Source organism: Panicum hallii, chromosome 9 (assembly GCF_002211085.1).
Source record: "Panicum hallii strain FIL2 chromosome 9, PHallii_v3.1, whole genome shotgun sequence".
In the NCBI taxonomy this organism is placed as follows: domain Eukaryota; kingdom Viridiplantae; phylum Streptophyta; class Magnoliopsida; order Poales; family Poaceae; genus Panicum; species Panicum hallii.
This window is the reverse complement of record NC_038050.1, coordinates 62,342,272-62,360,073: the sequence shown is the minus strand read 5'-3', so window position 1 is coordinate 62,360,073 and position 17,802 is coordinate 62,342,272. Positions and strand designations below refer to the sequence as shown.

Genomic DNA, 17,802 nt, shown 5'->3' with positions numbered 1-17,802 from the left:
AATCTGGTTGAGAATATTATAGATCCATGTCACCATATCACAACACTACAAACTCATTTCCACAAAGTAGAAAGCATTTTGACGTGGCATGTGTAAAGTTAAAGTTAGCATACCTCCATCGTTCATATATCAAGAAAACACAATAAAAGGAGGCATGACTACAAAGTATATAGCTTTATCATGCCAATACATACTATATACTTCCCATAAAATGAGTCATCAAACATATTAGTCGACTCGAAGCCATGTCATCTATTCTTATCTAGACATCCAACACTTCTGTTTACCAAATGCCAAAACATTGCTTGAGCTACACGATCTCCATATTCTATAAATAGACCCAAATCAGATGTTTCTTCCATGTTGAGAGTTAATAGCCTAGACATTTAGAAGCATTAGACAACTCTTAGCAAAGATGGCAGCCAAGATTTTTGCCTTCTTAGCTCTCCTTTCCCTCTCGGTGAGCGCTGCTACAGCGTACATTTCACCAGTGTTTGCTGCTGCGACAACCACTATTCCGCTATACTCTCCGCAGGCTACTATAGCAGCCACACACCCGTGCGTGCAGTACTACGCACAGCTCCAGGCATTGGCATCAGGTATCTTGACCCCATCCGCCGTGCTCATTCAACAACCACTTGCCATCATTAAGCAGCAATGCCAAGCACATCTTGCAGTACAGAGCATATTGGCTCTTCAGCACCAACAAGTGCTGGTGAACCCCGCTACTACTTTGCTGCCAAATGTGGTCAACCAAGTGGCTCTGGCGAACCCCATCGCCGCTGCCTACTTGCAACAACAACAATTCCTGCCAAACGTGTTCAACCAAGTGGCTATGACAAATCCTCTCACCTACTGGCAGCAACAACAACGGCTATCAAATGTGAACCAAGTAGCTTTTGCGAACCCTATCGCCGCTACCTACTGGCAACAACAACAATTGCTGCCAAGCATGTTCAACCAAGTGGCTATGGCGAGCCCTGTCACCTACTGGCAGCAACAACAACTGCTGTCAAATGTATTCAACCAGGTGGCTTTGGCGAACCCTACCGCTTACTTGCAGCAACCCTTCATCGGCGGTGCCATCTTATAAATGATGTATTGAAATACTCGTGAATTTTCACATGCCAATACTAGTGAATTTTCATAAATAATAAATAAAGATAATTTATTGGTATCATATTCTATATTTATACGTGTCTTAGAGTTGTGTGAGTCAAAGTTAAGCATCTAAAACTACATAGCATTAGATAAGTATTATAAGATATATTGGAATAGTAAAACACTTTTACAAAAGCATAAGAATTGACGAATTAACATGGCGAAGGAATTCACATGTGTAAATAAGAACCCATCATAGAGATAACATTTCATCTTTCAAGAATATATATATAAAGGCACTTGTGCTAGTTTAAGGTGCAAATTATCTTCCAACTAACATATAATTCAGTAAAACAGGTTAGTATTACTATTGGAGAACACCTTATTAATATCAATTTTTAACTCCAATCAGTACTGGATTCATAACCGGTATTGAGAAACCAAGATTAGAAGTCTTGATATTCAGTATTGGTTGCATAACTTAGTATAAAGGTACCCTTTAGTACCGGTACTAAAGGGTAAGATAAAACAAATCTAAAAAACATTTCAAACCAGGGAAGAGACCCCATGCGCTAACAGTGGGTAGATGTCAAAATTGACAAGATGACATGCCATTTGTTGCTTATACAGCTAACAGTTCATTTGGCAAAGGCCAAACGTGGCTTGAGCTAAATACGATATCATATGTCTATAAATTAGACCATAGTTAGTAAAGTATCCATCGCCCATATCATCAAAACCAACGAGCGTTAGAAACAAAACATACTACCATATCCTCATCATCAATGACATCCACGATAATTGCATCTTTTGCACTTGTTGTTCTTTTAGTGAGCGCTGCAACTGCATTCACTATTCCGCAATACTTCCGATGAGGGGTTGGTCCTGCCACTATTCCGCGGTACTTACTGAGGATGACAACCGCGCTTGTTCAATCATATAGGCAACAACAAAGCATTTGCATCAAGCATCTCACCCTTGTCAGATGTGATCGTGCGACAACTATAGGATTTTCCTCAACAACAATTCCCAACACATGTACAGACCATTGCAGTCCTACAACAAATCTTGCTGCCTAACGTGTTCAACCAATTGGTTGTGGCAAATCCTGCTATGCATACTGGCAGTAGCAACAATTATTTCCATTCAGCTAACTGACTGTGGCAAACCACCATGTTATCTTCTCACAGTCCTTATCATTCAACCAATTGGCATATCAATGTGGCTTCCATTCAGCCAATTGGTTGTGGTGAACCCCGCCGCATTCTAGCAGCAACCGATCACTCCCGGTGCTTTCTAGATTACCCGAGTTGTATTCTAATAATAAAGTTTACATGTTGATGGATGGAATCATAAATAATAATAGAATTGTATACGTATCTAGTTGTGGTTCATTGTCTGCTCCATACATTCAAGAACTTAAAACTCAATATAAATCATACCTACAAAGAGAAACAATTTTCAAATGTGATTTATCAATGTTCTTTATAGTGCAATAATGTGCATATTGATGCAGTGATTCACCATAAACAAAAAGAAGTATTTGATTAAGATAGTTACATCCTATATATAAATATGTTCTTTGTAATTGTTTGCACTATATGTTCAAGAACTAACCTATGATCGTGTACTTGAGATGTGGATAAAAAATAGAAACCTTTTCTCTAATATGATGTGCGCGATCATTGAAAATATATCTTTTATTCTTTATCTTATTTTATTCCACCTTTGGAGAATAACTATTTTTTCATAAACTATATAATTTGTAATCATCTTACAACATTCATTGGCTAAAATAATCTAGAAACAAAATCTGACTTTTCTATAAGACACTGAATAATACATCAATTGTTAACATGCCTTTTGTTTTTTGTCCGCTCTACACCTACCTACTAAATTGTTGTACCTAAATTGATAATTAGATATATGATGTATCTAAGTACATCCTCTCGCTAAGTTGTATCTAAATGAGCCATCAGAGATATCTTTTTTCATGAATTTGTGCGCTAATAATACGTTTAATTCTTTGCCCAGTAAAATAAAACTGAATTGGAAAATAAAAGGACCTCATTTTCAAATGGCGCCAGCCTGTCATCACGACCCCAGACGAGCGCCAAGTTGGCCACCGCCAAGGTCAAGCCATGATGCCTCGCCAAAGCGGCAGAATCTGCCTCGCAGAGCCGGAGTGTCGGACTCCCGAAGGGTCCGGAAAGCTAGAGCGAATCAAAGCACGGCTTCCCCAATCCCCCATTGCCCTGCCGCGAATGGGCTTCCGCTTCGCCCGCCTCGCCGCCCGCGCCGCGGCCTCCCGCCGGGGCCTGCCGCACGCCGCCTCCTCCGCCCGCCCCGCGCTCGCCCCGTCCGCCTCGCCGGCGGAGCCACGCGTCGGGCCGCACTGGCTCGTCCCCGCCCGCGGCCACGTGGGCCACTCGCACCATCACGGCGGCGAGGACGGGGGCGAGGCATCCGAGCGGATCTTCCGGCTGGGCCTCGCCGCCGACGTCGCCCTCACCGCGGGGAAGGCCGTCACGGGCTACCTCTCCGGCAGCACAGCGATCGTGGCCGACGCCGCCCACTCCCTCTCCGACATCGTACGTGTGTGAAAATGGGTGTCCGCAGTGCGGCTTGATTTGTGCAGTGGTGCTAATCGCGCGGAGTTTTTTTTGGGGGTTCCGCAGGTGCTTAGTGGGGTGGCTCTATTGTCGTACAGGGCAGCCAAGGCTCCCAAGGACAGGGAGCATCCCTATGGTCAGTCTCAATCTCTCCCTGTTCCGTTCCTCATACTGTCATACATATGCAGTTATCTGGCTAAATCAGGGTGGTAGTACTGGTTAAGGTAGATGACACGGATGTTGTGAGAAGCGATGATTCACATATAAACGAAGTCTCACGATCCATTGCTGACTGACAAGATTGTTGAACCACAGCATATGGTCACTACCTCTTGATTTTGATAGGGGTTTGGTTTTACATTGATTTCACATGAAGGTTCTGCTTCTTGTTTGTGTGTGTTAGCGTGTGAGTTGCTATAATGTTCATGTCCAAATGCTACCTATGGTATGCTAGAAAGTGTATTCATCATGGTTCTTATGTTTTGACCACCTTTCTGAAAGGTGCAGTGCAACTGGTATCATAACCATCCTTAAGGCTTAGCAACATATCATGGGACTAAATCCTGGAAACTATGAATAAAACAATGTAACATGCACTCAGTGTGACTCCCACTAGCCACAAAATACTCGGTCAAGCTATTAGAATGTCCTGCCATTGTAATTGAAACTAGAGGGGCCAATATCCAAGTTTGATTAGGTTGTTCTGTACTACACTTCTACTCGCACATCCATAAGATGTTGACAAATGTATTTATTACTTCCATTTTGTTTTAGGGCATGGAAAGTTCGAGAGTTTAGGAGCTCTTGGAATTTCAAGTATGTTGTTGGTTACTTCAGGTGGGATTGCATGGCATGCTTTTGAAGTTCTTCAGGTCTATTACTTCTCATGACAAAATTTGTTACAATTGAATTAAATTTTATTCGTGATGTGACATAAGTTATGCGCTCGAAATGTTCTTGCAATTCTTATTGTTTCATTAAAATTGTGAATGTAGACAAAACTCAGTTTTGATATTCATAAATTGTATTGTACATTGGAAAGAAAATACTGATGTGATATTGCTTACATAATTTGGGCCTTCTTTTATATGTCAGTCAATACTTCATACAATGACATCTTAGTTTTAAGGAAATCAAAAGGCATTCCATTCTGTTTTCTCGTGATACATCATTTGCTATTGGACTAAACCAGCTTTGTATGTTCAACTAATACAGTAATAATGTATCTACATAATATTGTTGTTTGTTTGGTTCAATTTCTTGTTTGATAATGATGAATTTTATAGTTGTAGTACATGACTATGTATGGAATTCATTTGTTATGCTTCTTCAGGGAGTGCTGTCCTCTGCTCCTGATATAATTGGCAACACATTGCATGCCCATCACGACCATGGCAGCGGTGACCATCATCATGGAATAGATTTGGAACACCCAGTCCTTGCCTTGAGCATGACAACTTTGGCAATATCTGTCAAAGAAGGGTGAGTGGGAGCTTTACTTACCATGATAATGTCGTTGAGCTCATTTTTGTATGAAATGTCATGTTCCTGTCAGAAGTGTTCTTACTAACTTCTTTGCGTACAAACTAATTGTATTTAAGAATTATAAAGATGATTATGTTACCATATGGTTTTGTTTTTTCATTGAATTGAGAACATCATGTACCATATTTCCTGTAGTTTCTTGCAAGAAGTGTTGTTAACTCCATAGTTCATTGATAGCAGATGTATAACTTTTAACTTGCTTGTCTGTGTATATACCCATCTTAAGGGAACAGCCAATTTGGCTCTTGCATTTTCTTTTTATCTTTCTAGCTGTATTAATTTAATTTACTGATCATTTGCATGGTTAATTCTCGTGCGATATATCTCATAATAAGATCCTCAAGTGGGAATATGTATTTGATTTTTTTTCCGGAGTTACAGGCTCTATTGGATCACAAAAAGAGCTGGGGAAAAGGAAGGGAGTGGGCTGATGAAAGCTAATGCATGGCACCATCGTGCAGATGCTATTTCATCTGTTGTTGCCCTAGTAGGGGTAGGTAAGAGTTTTTTAAAGAATGCCTTCCATTTCACCAGAAGGCAAGTTACTGTTATGCTTTTAGAATATGAAGGGTAGGCTCTGTTTTCATGAACCTTAAGCAAGAACTAGTGTTTCTGGGTATGGTGCAATCATTGGAATAAGTTAGTTGTTCCTATATTTTAATTACATTTCAAGGTGCATTGTTTTGTTAGTGCATTCTTTCTGTTAGTAGTTACGACGAAGTTTGTTCAGTGAATATGACCTAAGGACAATATGAGTGAGAATCAGTTGTCCTAATTTGCCTGAGGAGAAAGATGTCTTTTTTTTACTAATATATTTATTTTCTGTTGAACTTCTACAGGTGGCTCCATTCTTGGATTGCCTCTCCTTGATCCACTAGCTGGGCTTATTGTTTCAGGCATGATTCTTAAAGCTGGTATTCAGACTGGATATGAGAGGTAACTACATTGCTATGGTGTGAAGCTGGATCTTTAGTTCAACTCAATCAAAATAGAATGAGACTGTAGTCCCTAGTCAAACATGATTTTATTCTCTTGTGATGAAATTGCTTCCTTATTATGGAAATCTGCCTGCTTCCGGAAACTTTTGGATATTTCTGCAATTTGTATGCAAGGAGAGTTGTAGGTAGTCGGTACTACATCTAGTTTTCTCTTATTAAGTGAAAATGTGCGTTATTCATCTGTACCTCCACTCCTCCAGACATCAATACAAGGTGTAGCTTGTTGATGTGCTATGGCAAGAATTATGAAATTGAAGATGCAGGAAGCTCATCTATCTGCATTGCAAGGACCATCGCTTTCTTGTCTCATTCAGCTGATATCACTTTTGTCACGTTTAATCCACTATGCATAAAATTTTCGAAATTAAACAAAATATATCCTTTTACGGTTCAGTATACATGATGTTCCACCTTTATGGTTTGCATGCTGTTGTTTGATGGCAATGATTCTGCTGCTTTCACTTGCAGTGTACTTGAATTAGTTGATGCTGCTGTGGATCCTTCACTCCTAGAACCAATAAGGGAAACTATTTTGAAGGTTGATGGTGTGAAGGTAGAACGTCAGTTACTCCCTGAAATTCATTTTTTCAGTCAGTTTTGTATCTTTTTGGGCCTGCAGTGCCATGATTATCGAAGTTTTTGACATACTGCTAGGGGTGCCATCAGTTGAGGGGCAGAAAAGCTGGGACCTCATTATATCTCGATGTGCATATCGAGGTATGCAGCATTGTGGTTTAATTTGTTGCTGTAGAATCATGGCAGTTTGCAGAGTGAATCACAGTACAAGTAGATAAATTTTCTGTCTTACATGAGTATATTCTGATATTTTCCTTATTGTAGGTATATCCTTTCTTGAGTGTCAGTGCAGCACATGATATCGGGGAAACTGTCCGTCATCAAATTCAAAAGGAGCACAATCAAGTTGCTGAAGTTTTCATACATATAGGTAGTCTGCAGCAACTAAACCTGCTCTCTACACTGCTTCTACCATCCTTTCTTTGCATGCATCATAGGCGGCGTCTTATACAGATTTTAAATTATTTCAAAATTTGTGTGTTAACAATTATGTATTTGACTGGAAGTCTGGAATAGATTTCAATCAGCTAGCACTTGTGCCATATTCCCTGTTCTTGTTGTCATCTAATTATCTAAGATCCCTTGCAGTTATTGTACAACTGTGTTAAACCTGCAGCTGGAATGCTTCTAAAGTGTATGAATTGCAGATCCCTCATACTCCATGGGCCCCAACATGAACCTGAAGAGGGCTTTTAACAACTCCGATATAAGAAATTCAGAAGCTATCCCACGGCAACAGAGTGCAGAAGCAATTGTGTCTGATATTATTTCCTCTCATTTTTCAAAGGTAAAGTAACGAATTCTAGATAATCTTGACTGTCTCCAACTCTACCATTAGGAATTAGGTGCTGTGGAAGTTAATAGGGATGTAGAAGCTGCAAAAAATTGGTGAAATGATCAGGAGTGTGGAACTTATTCTTTGACTTGTGTGAGATCCTGCAAACAGACTAGCTGATAGAATGTAGCCGGAATTGCCCCATAAATTATCAGGAATTAGCAATATGTGCTGAATCCTTGTAATTTGGATCCAAACCCCTTTATCTGGAGTGTTGCGCCAGGATGGGAATTCGTGTGTACAACTACAACTCAAACTATTATTTGATGCAGAAAATGTCGCTCGAACATCTAATGCTGCATTACGTGCAAGGAAGAGTGTTGCTCCAGGTGCAAGTTTCGATGTCTCCAGAAATATTGATCCGGTAATTGACCCTTTCTTTCCAAAAGCAAGTTGCAGACTTTTGGGTTTTAATCTGATATGTGTCTCCATTTACTATACTTGGAAGGGATGCAATGGAAGTCGCAAAGCAAGCCGAAGAGTTGATACTGAGGGCTGATGCCAGCATAAGCCAAGTGAGTGTGCAGCTAAGATTGGGGCAACAAATCTAGCAACTTCAGCTGGCGTCGAGCAAGAACGTTGCTAGTGATGTACATGCTGGAGGGACACAGTAATCTCAGTGTTCTTTTGCCATTCAGCTAGGGTGATCTTTTTCCTGATTTTTCTAACATACATGGCTTCATTTTACGACTGAGGCAGTATAGACTAGGCCAACCTGTGTACATTGTAATCATAGTGTTGAGAGATATCCGGTGAATTTGTACTAATGCACGGAAGCAGCCTTGCTCAGAGGGATGGCTACTGGGAAATATTTGCTGTCGGCTATGTGCTACCACCAACAATGTAAACCGCATGATACAAGTGCCTCGGTCGTTGAGGTGTGATTTTCTTGGGCTACTCGCATTATATGGAAGACAAATTAAGTCTTCATCATCTAAAAGCTTTTTGTTTCATTTGATGTAATGACGCAAAGCGATGTGCACTTTGGTTGCTCCAAGCCAAGGTTCATTGGTCCACCTGGACATAGCCATAGCTCCCAAGTCATCTGGCATTCAGCGGTTCAGCCAGTATAAATCATCAGCTCCGATCCCTAAGGGCCGAGGGCTCCGCCCACGCTCAGCTTTGATATGCAAAGGAAACAAAGAGGCTCATGGATGAATCATGAACGCATTCCCTAGAATGCTACTATGCTAGGGTACCGCCCACACCCCAGCCCTGATATGAATTTGTCTAATCTTGCGACTACAGAAACTCTACTAATAGCTAGAGGCTCTTTCCCAGTTTCCCTTCAGGAGAAATTTGAATGGATCATGGAGCAAGCCCTGCCAGACAATGCATGACCCTTTCGTGTGACATGCAATGAACATATGAAGCCGACGAACGCACTCGTCCTGCAAACAAAAAAAGCTCCCAGATGAAATGCACCCCATGGAACGTTAACAAACCGGTGTACCAAAAGTTTAATCACGGTAAAGCGCATAACTGAATTCGCCAATATGGCATTTTCCCCTCCGCCTCTCCAGTACAAGTTGGTTTTGCAAGCCTGGACAGGCACACGACTCTATCAACTAAACAAAAAACAAAGGATGGGTCTCGCACGAAAGGTGATTCATGCACTCTCATCTTCAGGGCCCTCCTGTATGGTAAACATTAGAAAATGGTATGGTGCACCAGCAGCCAGCAACGGAAGACAGCTTTACTTGGAGGCCTCGCCTGGTTGCTTGATATTCATCAACCGCAACATCGACTTGGCGAACTTGATTGCTAGCACATGCCAGCATGCCAATGAACGCACACACATCCGCTCATGGATGCGCTTCCGCATCCACGCTGGACTCTGCGTCACCACTGGTAGCTGTAGGGACTGGGTCTTTGGTGGCTTTGCGAGCTCGCTGAGAAGGCCGGTTCGTTGCCATGTTCTTTGGGTCACCCTTCCGCTTCCCACTTCCAAGTAGTCCAAAAGCAAGAGCTTCTAAAGCTCTTGCAGTGGGAGGCCTGTTTCTGGTTCCATGCCTCCGAGGATTAGCCTCCAAAGCAGATTGCTGACTAACATGTTTTCCTGTTGCCACGGAAGAATCACGAGCCATGTTGCTGTTCGAACTGGAGGGAGCTTCATCAGCCTTCATGCCAATCTGATTTTCTGATGACGTGACACAAATACTGCCGCTTGCCCTATCATCATGTGGTGTCTCCAGCTTATTTGAGTTCATCGGACCACTAACATGACCTTCTTTGGCATACTTTGTCTCATCGGCGGTGATCTTTGAGTGAATTTCAGCCACTGCATCAGCCTTATGCTCAAACGACTTGTCCTCAATTAAGTTCTCCATGACCATTCTCTCATTTTGCCCATCATTGGTAACAGAGTTTGATGCATTCATTTTCTGCTCAGATGGCTTCTCCTTTGTAGAACAGCTTGCAATTGTTTTAGTCTGGAAAGTGTCACCAACATCAACTGCAGCTGATTTTGAAGTCGGCAGTTGCTTGCTTTTCTCTTTCTCCAAACTGCCACCTTTTGAGAAAGAAAAGCTGCGGCGGCTGCTTTGTTCATTACTACAGCTAGTTAATCTTCTGCGCTTTGACACTGGAGACAAATACTTGCGCCTTTCAGGTTTTGTTTTGATGCCATAGATGCCTGTCAAATCAATTTTATCATCATTGCCATTAGAAGAATGACCATTAGCAGTCACCATGTTTTGCAATGAACCCACTGAAACCATTTCAATTTCCTTAGCCTCAGCTGTAACTCGTCCACAATCTTCCTGGTCATCTGATGATCTATCGCTGGCATCTTCCTCCTCGGAGGAACTGTAACTCACCATATTAGATGCATGGTGTGAAAGGACAAAACTGATATTTGCATCTGCAGGTAAGTTCCTCAGCTCCCGCACATTGAAGGGCTCTTCCCCTTCGACTAAGCTAGTATCAATTATTGTGAACTTAGGAAGCTCCTGATATCCATCTAAAGGACTGTCTTGGTTCAGTTTCATTTCTGTTATACTGCCATTTTTCTCAGCATTTAAACCATGCTCTACCCCATCAGCCTCAAACTCAAGAAGAACAGGATCAGCGGCCACCTTTTTTAGGACATCGCTCACAGAATCAAAATAATGGGTGCCTTTAGTGAGTTTACTTCTCGAGAACTTCTTTATACCCGGCACAAGAAATACAAGGCAATTTTTAGTTGTGCTGACATCCTTTGGCTGCTCTGAGTGCCACCCTTTTGCAAGCAAACGGGGCCAGACAGCTTCCCAGAAAATGTCATTTGATCTTGTCTTACTTCTTCTGAAATCACCAGTTAAGAATTTAATTATATCTTCTGAAGCAAGTGACGAACAATCTTTGCCTGTCAGCAAATCGCCATGAACAGAGAGAGCTTGATTGGGTTTAGATTGGTCCGTAACAAATCCAGTCAAATCATGCTTCCCTTTACCAACCCCGACTGCCTCCACAAAAACTTCTGTTCCAACAATGGATTTCAGAGCGAAGGCAAATTCCTTCAAAGATGTTTGGCTGTCACTGAAGGATTTGAAAACCTGCAACATGTGAGAGCAATACAAATCAGATGACAATGCATAACAGTATAATGTGGACAGATATCTGAAGCATGGAAGTTAGTGATTGTTGGACAGTAGACAATTGTAACTTTCAAAAGGAGGACAGTTTGCTGGGTACTCATGGTTTAAGCGGTGGCAAGTAATAAACACTTTTTCACAAAGATGAGATCAAAACAGAGAAATTACAATGGTCAAATTTACACCTGCAATGGCTTCATCTTTCCAGTCTGATGTTTATAGTCAAGTCCTTGAAGTATATTGAAGATTTGAAGGCATTAAATTTTTCTATTCAGGACTAGACCAACCAACTATGCTTGGGAAAACTTATGTATGTTGATCACTATGAGATTAAGGGTGAGTTTCAATTCTCAGTCCCCCCCTCGCATCATCAGGCGAGAGGTAAGCAAGGGAGGAAGTGACCGGAAATTGAAAAATATAAGTGTCCAAATCAAATGTGAAAGTGATGCTGGGAGAATTGAGAAATACATGTGTTTGCTTTTTATAGAACAATAGGAATATTTAGGGTATCATATATAACAAGAAAAACTACAATAAAAAATAAATTTAAAACTGAGGGTCAGACTGACCAGAACGAGAGAATATTTTTAATCTTGAAATATCATGAGATAATTTCATATTCAACAATTTTAATGTCAAATTAATAGGTGAACTACAATGAAATGACAAAAGAATCAAACTTCTTTCTACCAGTACTGATGCAACATACCTCAATCAATGAATCATGAGCTTCTTTAGGGATTTTAGATTTCAGACGTGATATTAGCTCCTGCTGTCGCCATCCTTGAAAAATGCGTTCCCCAAGAATGCATTTTCTAGTTTTGGCCTTTCTACAGTCCGACCATCTTTTGTATGCATCCCTTTTGTAGAACTTCCCATAGTAGTATGAAAGCACATCACCAACAGTCTTAGTACCAAGAAACCTGCTCAGCAGGTTGAGATTTTTGCCAAAAATGTAGAGCCCAAGGAGAAAAAGCTCTGCCTCAAGATCAGTCCATAGGGCAATGGGTGAATAAGGCAGCGGATTTAATTGTTCGGTTCCTATCTGCTGCATCATTGGATAATTGGTGACGTGCACGCCTTCTTGAGTGGGGCAAGGAGGCATTTTATCATCATGTGCTTGATTACTGTCACGCTCAGTCTGCACTGCAGGCAACACTGTATGTTGATCCTGGCATGTTGTATCACATTTGCTTGTGTTATTGTTGATTGGACAAGTTGAGGTCATCTGACTTTGCACATCACCACTGCTGCCTCTTGTTTCAGATTCTGAAACGTTTTGCATTTGCAATCCCTCTTCTTTCTTATTGACTTCACTTGGTGATGCCCACATAATTGGTAGAGCTAACCCAACCACAATAGGGTAACCATAGCCATGTGATGTGGAGCCGTTGAGTGAACCAGCCATGAGCTCATGGCGCTCATCTTCTGTAGCCAGATTGGGGATTTCTGCCTGGTGCTCACTTCCAATGCATGGAGGTACTGGCGAGTCATCATATATCAAATCTGAAGCGATGGAAGTTTCTGAAGAAGGTTGGTGGTCACCATTGTCTTCGAGATTGAGCGAAGCCGACTCCATCTGTCACAATTGGAACCAAAAGTGCAACTGTCAAGAGTCATTACAACAACACAAGAACATGTGGATCATCAGTACAAAAAACGAAAGTTAGCCATATATTTTGGATGAACCAGAAGCGTGCAAATGAGAAATTTCTTCCTTTCCCAGAATTCTTATGAGCTTACGTGCATCCATATGGTGACTAGTCACTGTAGAATTTGAAATGCTACAGGCAACAAGAAAATAACCAACTGTGGTAGGTTACTACTTTTGAAGTGACAGTGAGCAGATGAAACAGAGATATAATAGATACCAGCATTACTACATGGGATGACTGATGCAACTATGCCTAACTAATCCTATTCAAGCATTTGTGATGAGTAGAGCCTTGGAGAATATCTCGAATGCAAGATTAAAGGGGGTGAATGTTTTCAGAAAGGAATTGACTTTCCTGGATAAAACGAATTAGTTGCAAATCTTGCTGTGGCATAAACAGCACAATGCTATAAGATTTGCTGCCATGCAAGAAATGATAGTAGAGGAACAAATACCAAGGCAACTAGCATCATCGAGATGATCAGGTTCTAACAGAAAAATTGCATCACACACAGATACAGGCAGGAAATGAAGCCAATGCCTATCATGTATAAGCTTCATCAAAGAGGGGCCATTGACGAACATAACTCGCGAGTATAAAATGCATCGCGAAAGAACAAAATTTCGTCTTGATGGATTGAATCCACTCACAATCAGTGCAAAGTTATTTATCAGCATCAAGCACTGTACCGTCATAACCAGAACATATCAACCGACACGCTGCCCAACTCTTGATCGTTGGTCATGTCGCCACAAGCCTACATGACACCAACCAGAGCAACCAGACCCAGCAAATCAAGTAATTCCACAGACTCCGAGCCACCAATTGTATCCTGCGAATCTATATCAGGTCAGGCACTAGCCCAATCCACCCCGCGACCACGCATCCCGTATGCACCGTGCAAACCAAGCAACCGACGACCAAACCCCGAACGGAGCAGGCAAGCAAAGGCGCGAGGCCACGCCGACCAAATCCGCGCCTGAGCAAGCACCCAAGAACGCCTGCCCACGGGTATACGAGCCTATCGAAACACCCCGGGGCCGCGTGATCACGGACGAAATCCCCATAGCCGAACCAAGGAGCACGTCCGCCGCAACCACCCCATCGCAAAACAAGGAACCACGCGACGCGCCACCAAACGAGAGCAGCGCGGTCCCCCCGAGCGAGAGCACGAACGAATGCGAGATTAGAGGGAGCAGGGCAGCCGGACAAACCTTCGGCTCCATGCACGCCAGGACGGCGGCGCCTCCCCCAGGCTCCGGCCACGCGGAGCCCTCCGGCCTCTCGGACGAGAAACGGACGCGCCCCCGGTCGGGAGCGAGAGAGAATCTAAACCAGACGGGAAGAGCGGCGAGATTCAGCGACGGTTTGCGGAAGGGAGGAGCACGGAGCAACGCGCGGCGGTCGAGGGTCAGGGGAGAGTACGGCGAGGGTGAGGCCCGGCCGCAGGGCGGTGGTGGGTTGGAGTGTAGAGAGGGAGAGAGGAGGCGGAGACGGAGGTGGAGAGAGAGGGGGCTCGGGCTTTAAAGACAAGAGAAGAGAAGAAGAGAGAACGGTGACACAGGGAGAGCGAGACACAGAAATTGGTGGTGTGGTGGTCTCACACGGTAGACCGGCGGAAAATGGACCGGGCCGCCGGGCCGGTGTTGGGCCGGTACACACAAGGTCTCCGTGCCTTTTTGTTAAGTGCAACGGAAATGGAAGAGAAATGCTAACGTACTAGGATCGCGGTCACGCGCTAGTCGCGCTATGAGCTGCTCTCACACTAGCCATCGCACTATGGGCTATAGTCATGCACTTTACGTTGCGCTCACGCTAGCCGCCGCCCACCACGCTACGGGCTATGGTCACGCGCTACGGATCGTGGTCACGCGGCAGTCACGTTATAGAGTGCGTTCATACTAGTCGCGCGCTATGGGCTAGGTCACGTGCTACGGGGTCGTGGTCACGCACTAGTCGCGCTTATAGGTTATGGTCACGCTAGTTATCCGATTAGAGATGTGTCTTTTATGGACTGAGGAGGTATATTATTTACCATTAGGTGAAACTAAATTATGAACAAAACGGATGGACCATGTGTATAGAATTACTTTGAACTAATGCTAAAATGGTGTAATTTTATTTACTTTTAAATTACCATAATTCGCACATACCAAGTCTAGTTTTAGTTTCTTGTTGCACTACTAAATTTTTAGATAAGATTTGCAAAATAAAATCATACATGTGTTGCAAACCTTTATGTATAATATTTCCTCCATATTTTAATATAACATCGAATATTAGAGAATAGAGGTAGTACCAAGTTACCAATATGACATGAGCAATTTATATCTAAATATTAGAATAAATACTTCGTATAAGTTGCTACCAAATTCATGCATCATATTTGCTAACAAAACATTTCATTGAATGTTATCTACGGAAGTTGCTATATAACATTTATCAAAATTATTTTTGTATTGAAACATGTATCAAAGTTACTTCCAACTAGCCATTGATGTTTACACAAGATTTCATCTATTATATATTAAAATCTAATGTTGGTACAAGTAATTAGATAGTGTCCACATAGTTTGCTAACAAATACACATTGATGTTTTGTACAAAATATCAAGAAAAGATTATACTAAAAGTTGGAATTTGAATTTTCTACATCACCTTATTTACATAAGTTGTGACATATAATACCTTAAATCTGTATTATCCATATAATCTACTAGAAAAAATATGATGCAATTTATGAGTTGGTATATGGTATCAACATAAGTTGTTACAGGTTATCTACCCAAGTTGTTGCAAAGCATAAATGTCTCTTAAACATATTTAATCTGGTTTTCATTATGTTAAGTTTATCATATGAACACAATGATATGAACGGAATTTATTATGGAACGTTTATTACGGTGACAAGGAACTAGTGTAGCGTAGATTATTATTGATGTAATATAAATGTGATATTTCTTATCCCTTTATCATAGAACATTGGATTAAGATAAGCATATGTGCTAGGCATAGAAGGGTGAGAAAAAAATTCAAATTAGAAAAACAGCATTATTGCTTCAAATTAGGAAAGCAACATTATTAGGTAAACTAATAAATACAGTGTTGTATACTTTTCCATAGTGAAATAGGTCATAGGTTATCCCAACCTCTAAAAAGTGGAAAACATAAACTTAATAAACTAGGACCTCAAAGCAGGTCGAAGTGTGTGAATCATGCAAGCGAGAATCCCACATAGTTAGACTCTGTACACTTGCATGCATGTTAGAAACATAACTAGAACGTATAGTACCACGAAGTTCTTGAGTTGCCCAAGTGAAAACCACACATTTAGATCCTAGTTTGTGCCCGCATGTTAAGAAATGAAAAACTAAATTGGAGAACCGACAACAATGTGAAGTGTGTGAGCCGCGTAATAGTGATAGTCCTACCAAATTGGATCCTGGTCTGTGCCTGCATGTTGAGAAATGGAAACAGAAACCGGGGCAACACCGAAGGGTAGATCAAGTGGACGTATGCACGTGGTTGTGCCACCTAGGTACCACATAGCAGGAGTGTGAAGTGTATGAGCCATACTAGCGGGAATCTCACACGGTTGGACTGCCTAGAGACTATCTAGAAAAGGCTAAAGTGATCGAGCCACGCTAGTGGGAATTTTACACGGTTGGATCATCTAGGAACCATATAGGAGGAAGGCAAGTGTATCAGCCGCTAACGGATATCAAACACGGTTGGGCTACTCAAGAATTACATGGGATGGGGATGCAGTGTGTCAGCCGCTAGCAGGAACCATGCGCAGTTGAACTACCTTGGCACCACAGGGTAGGGTGAAACATGTGAGCGGATAGGGAGAATCCCAGACAGTTTGGTTATCTGGATCCATAAAACACGATCAAGTGCATGAACAACCATGTGAATTCCACATGGTTAGACCGGCTAAGGGCCACATGGTAAGGAGAAAGTATGTAAGCAGCTGACATGAATCCCAATCAATTGGAATACCTGGGTTAGAGCAATGTGAGCTTATAAGCGGCTAATGGGTCACACACGATTAAACCATTTAGGAACTAGGACGCAAAATGAGGAGTGCGAGTAGTGAGGTAGAATTTGAATGTGGTTAAATCTCTTGGTCTGTGAATGTATGCAATTTCCTTTCGAGTTTGTGCGGTTGGAATTATATTATGTGGCCTATGGCCCATATTGCCTTGAGATTTCACCCTATGATGGATGAACCTTGGTGTTGGCTTAGTAGGCAATTTGATTTCGAAAGGTGGTGTTTCATCTTGCTTGAGCAAAGTCTGTTCATAAAGCAAGGAAGAATGTTGGCTTTGATTGGTTACTTTCTTCAAGGGCCAGTAGTGGATTGGTTGGTGGAAGATTGCAAACTTAAGAAACATATGAACATTTTAGATGCAACAAATACTTGATATAGTCTATGTATATTTGGTTTCATTTTTTTCTCATCTATTTATTTTCCCCTTTTTAATTGATTGTTGCGTGTATCGGTTTGTTGTAAATGTTGGAACTTTATTTTTGAACGAATGTTGGAACTTTATAATAAAGCTTTATTTGTCTAAAATACTATAACATATGTCTTTTCAATAGAACTTGAGACGAGAAGTGCTAATGACTTAGGCAATGATTATTACTATATCATCAATGTTAGTGCGGTGTCTAAGCAATAATGACAGTCACATCAAGTCTATATTATATCTGACAATTCTTATATTTTAAAAGTTCCGTCTTTACATTAGAACAGACCAAATAATATTGATATATGTTGATGGTAAATACATGTTGTTTAAATAATTTAATTGATACTCCATATTAAAATTAGAGGAAATATAAAGGTATGGCTCGATGTTATAAGCCTTGAATGAAATTTAGGTATCAATTAATATGATG

General features: G+C 41.6%; 3 protein-coding genes across 3 annotated transcripts; 2 read left to right on the top strand and 1 right to left on the bottom strand.

Moving 5' to 3' along the window:
* The first annotated feature begins 382 nt into the window (after window positions 1–382).
* LOC112877726 (zein-alpha PMS1-like) lies at window positions 383–1,104 on the top strand. The gene has a single exon (XM_025942081.1). The coding sequence runs from the start codon at window positions 416–418 to the stop codon at window positions 1,091–1,093; it is 678 nt and encodes a 225-aa protein (XP_025797866.1). The 5' UTR covers window positions 383–415; the 3' UTR covers window positions 1,094–1,104.
* A 2,166-nt stretch (window positions 1,105–3,270) lies between these two features.
* On the top strand, window positions 3,271–8,607 carry LOC112875190 (metal tolerance protein 2). Its single transcript, XM_025938941.1, has 12 exons — window positions 3,271–3,692; window positions 3,780–3,849; window positions 4,488–4,585; window positions 5,047–5,195; window positions 5,640–5,755; window positions 6,098–6,194; window positions 6,725–6,809; window positions 6,911–6,973; window positions 7,097–7,202; window positions 7,480–7,619; window positions 7,940–8,031; window positions 8,116–8,607. Exons 1-12 carry the CDS (start codon window positions 3,366–3,368, stop codon window positions 8,216–8,218), a joined length of 1,446 nt encoding a protein of 481 aa, XP_025794726.1. The 5' UTR covers window positions 3,271–3,365; the 3' UTR covers window positions 8,219–8,607.
* Window positions 8,608–9,098: 491 nt separating this feature from the next.
* On the bottom strand, window positions 9,099–14,431 carry LOC112875189. Its single transcript, XM_025938940.1, has 3 exons — window positions 14,112–14,431; window positions 11,952–12,821; window positions 9,099–11,203 (listed from the first exon to the last, which is right to left on the bottom strand). Exons 1-3 carry the CDS (start codon window positions 14,121–14,123, stop codon window positions 9,473–9,475), a joined length of 2,613 nt encoding a protein of 870 aa, XP_025794725.1. The 5' UTR covers window positions 14,124–14,431; the 3' UTR covers window positions 9,099–9,472.
* Window positions 14,432–17,802: the final 3,371 nt, after the last annotated feature.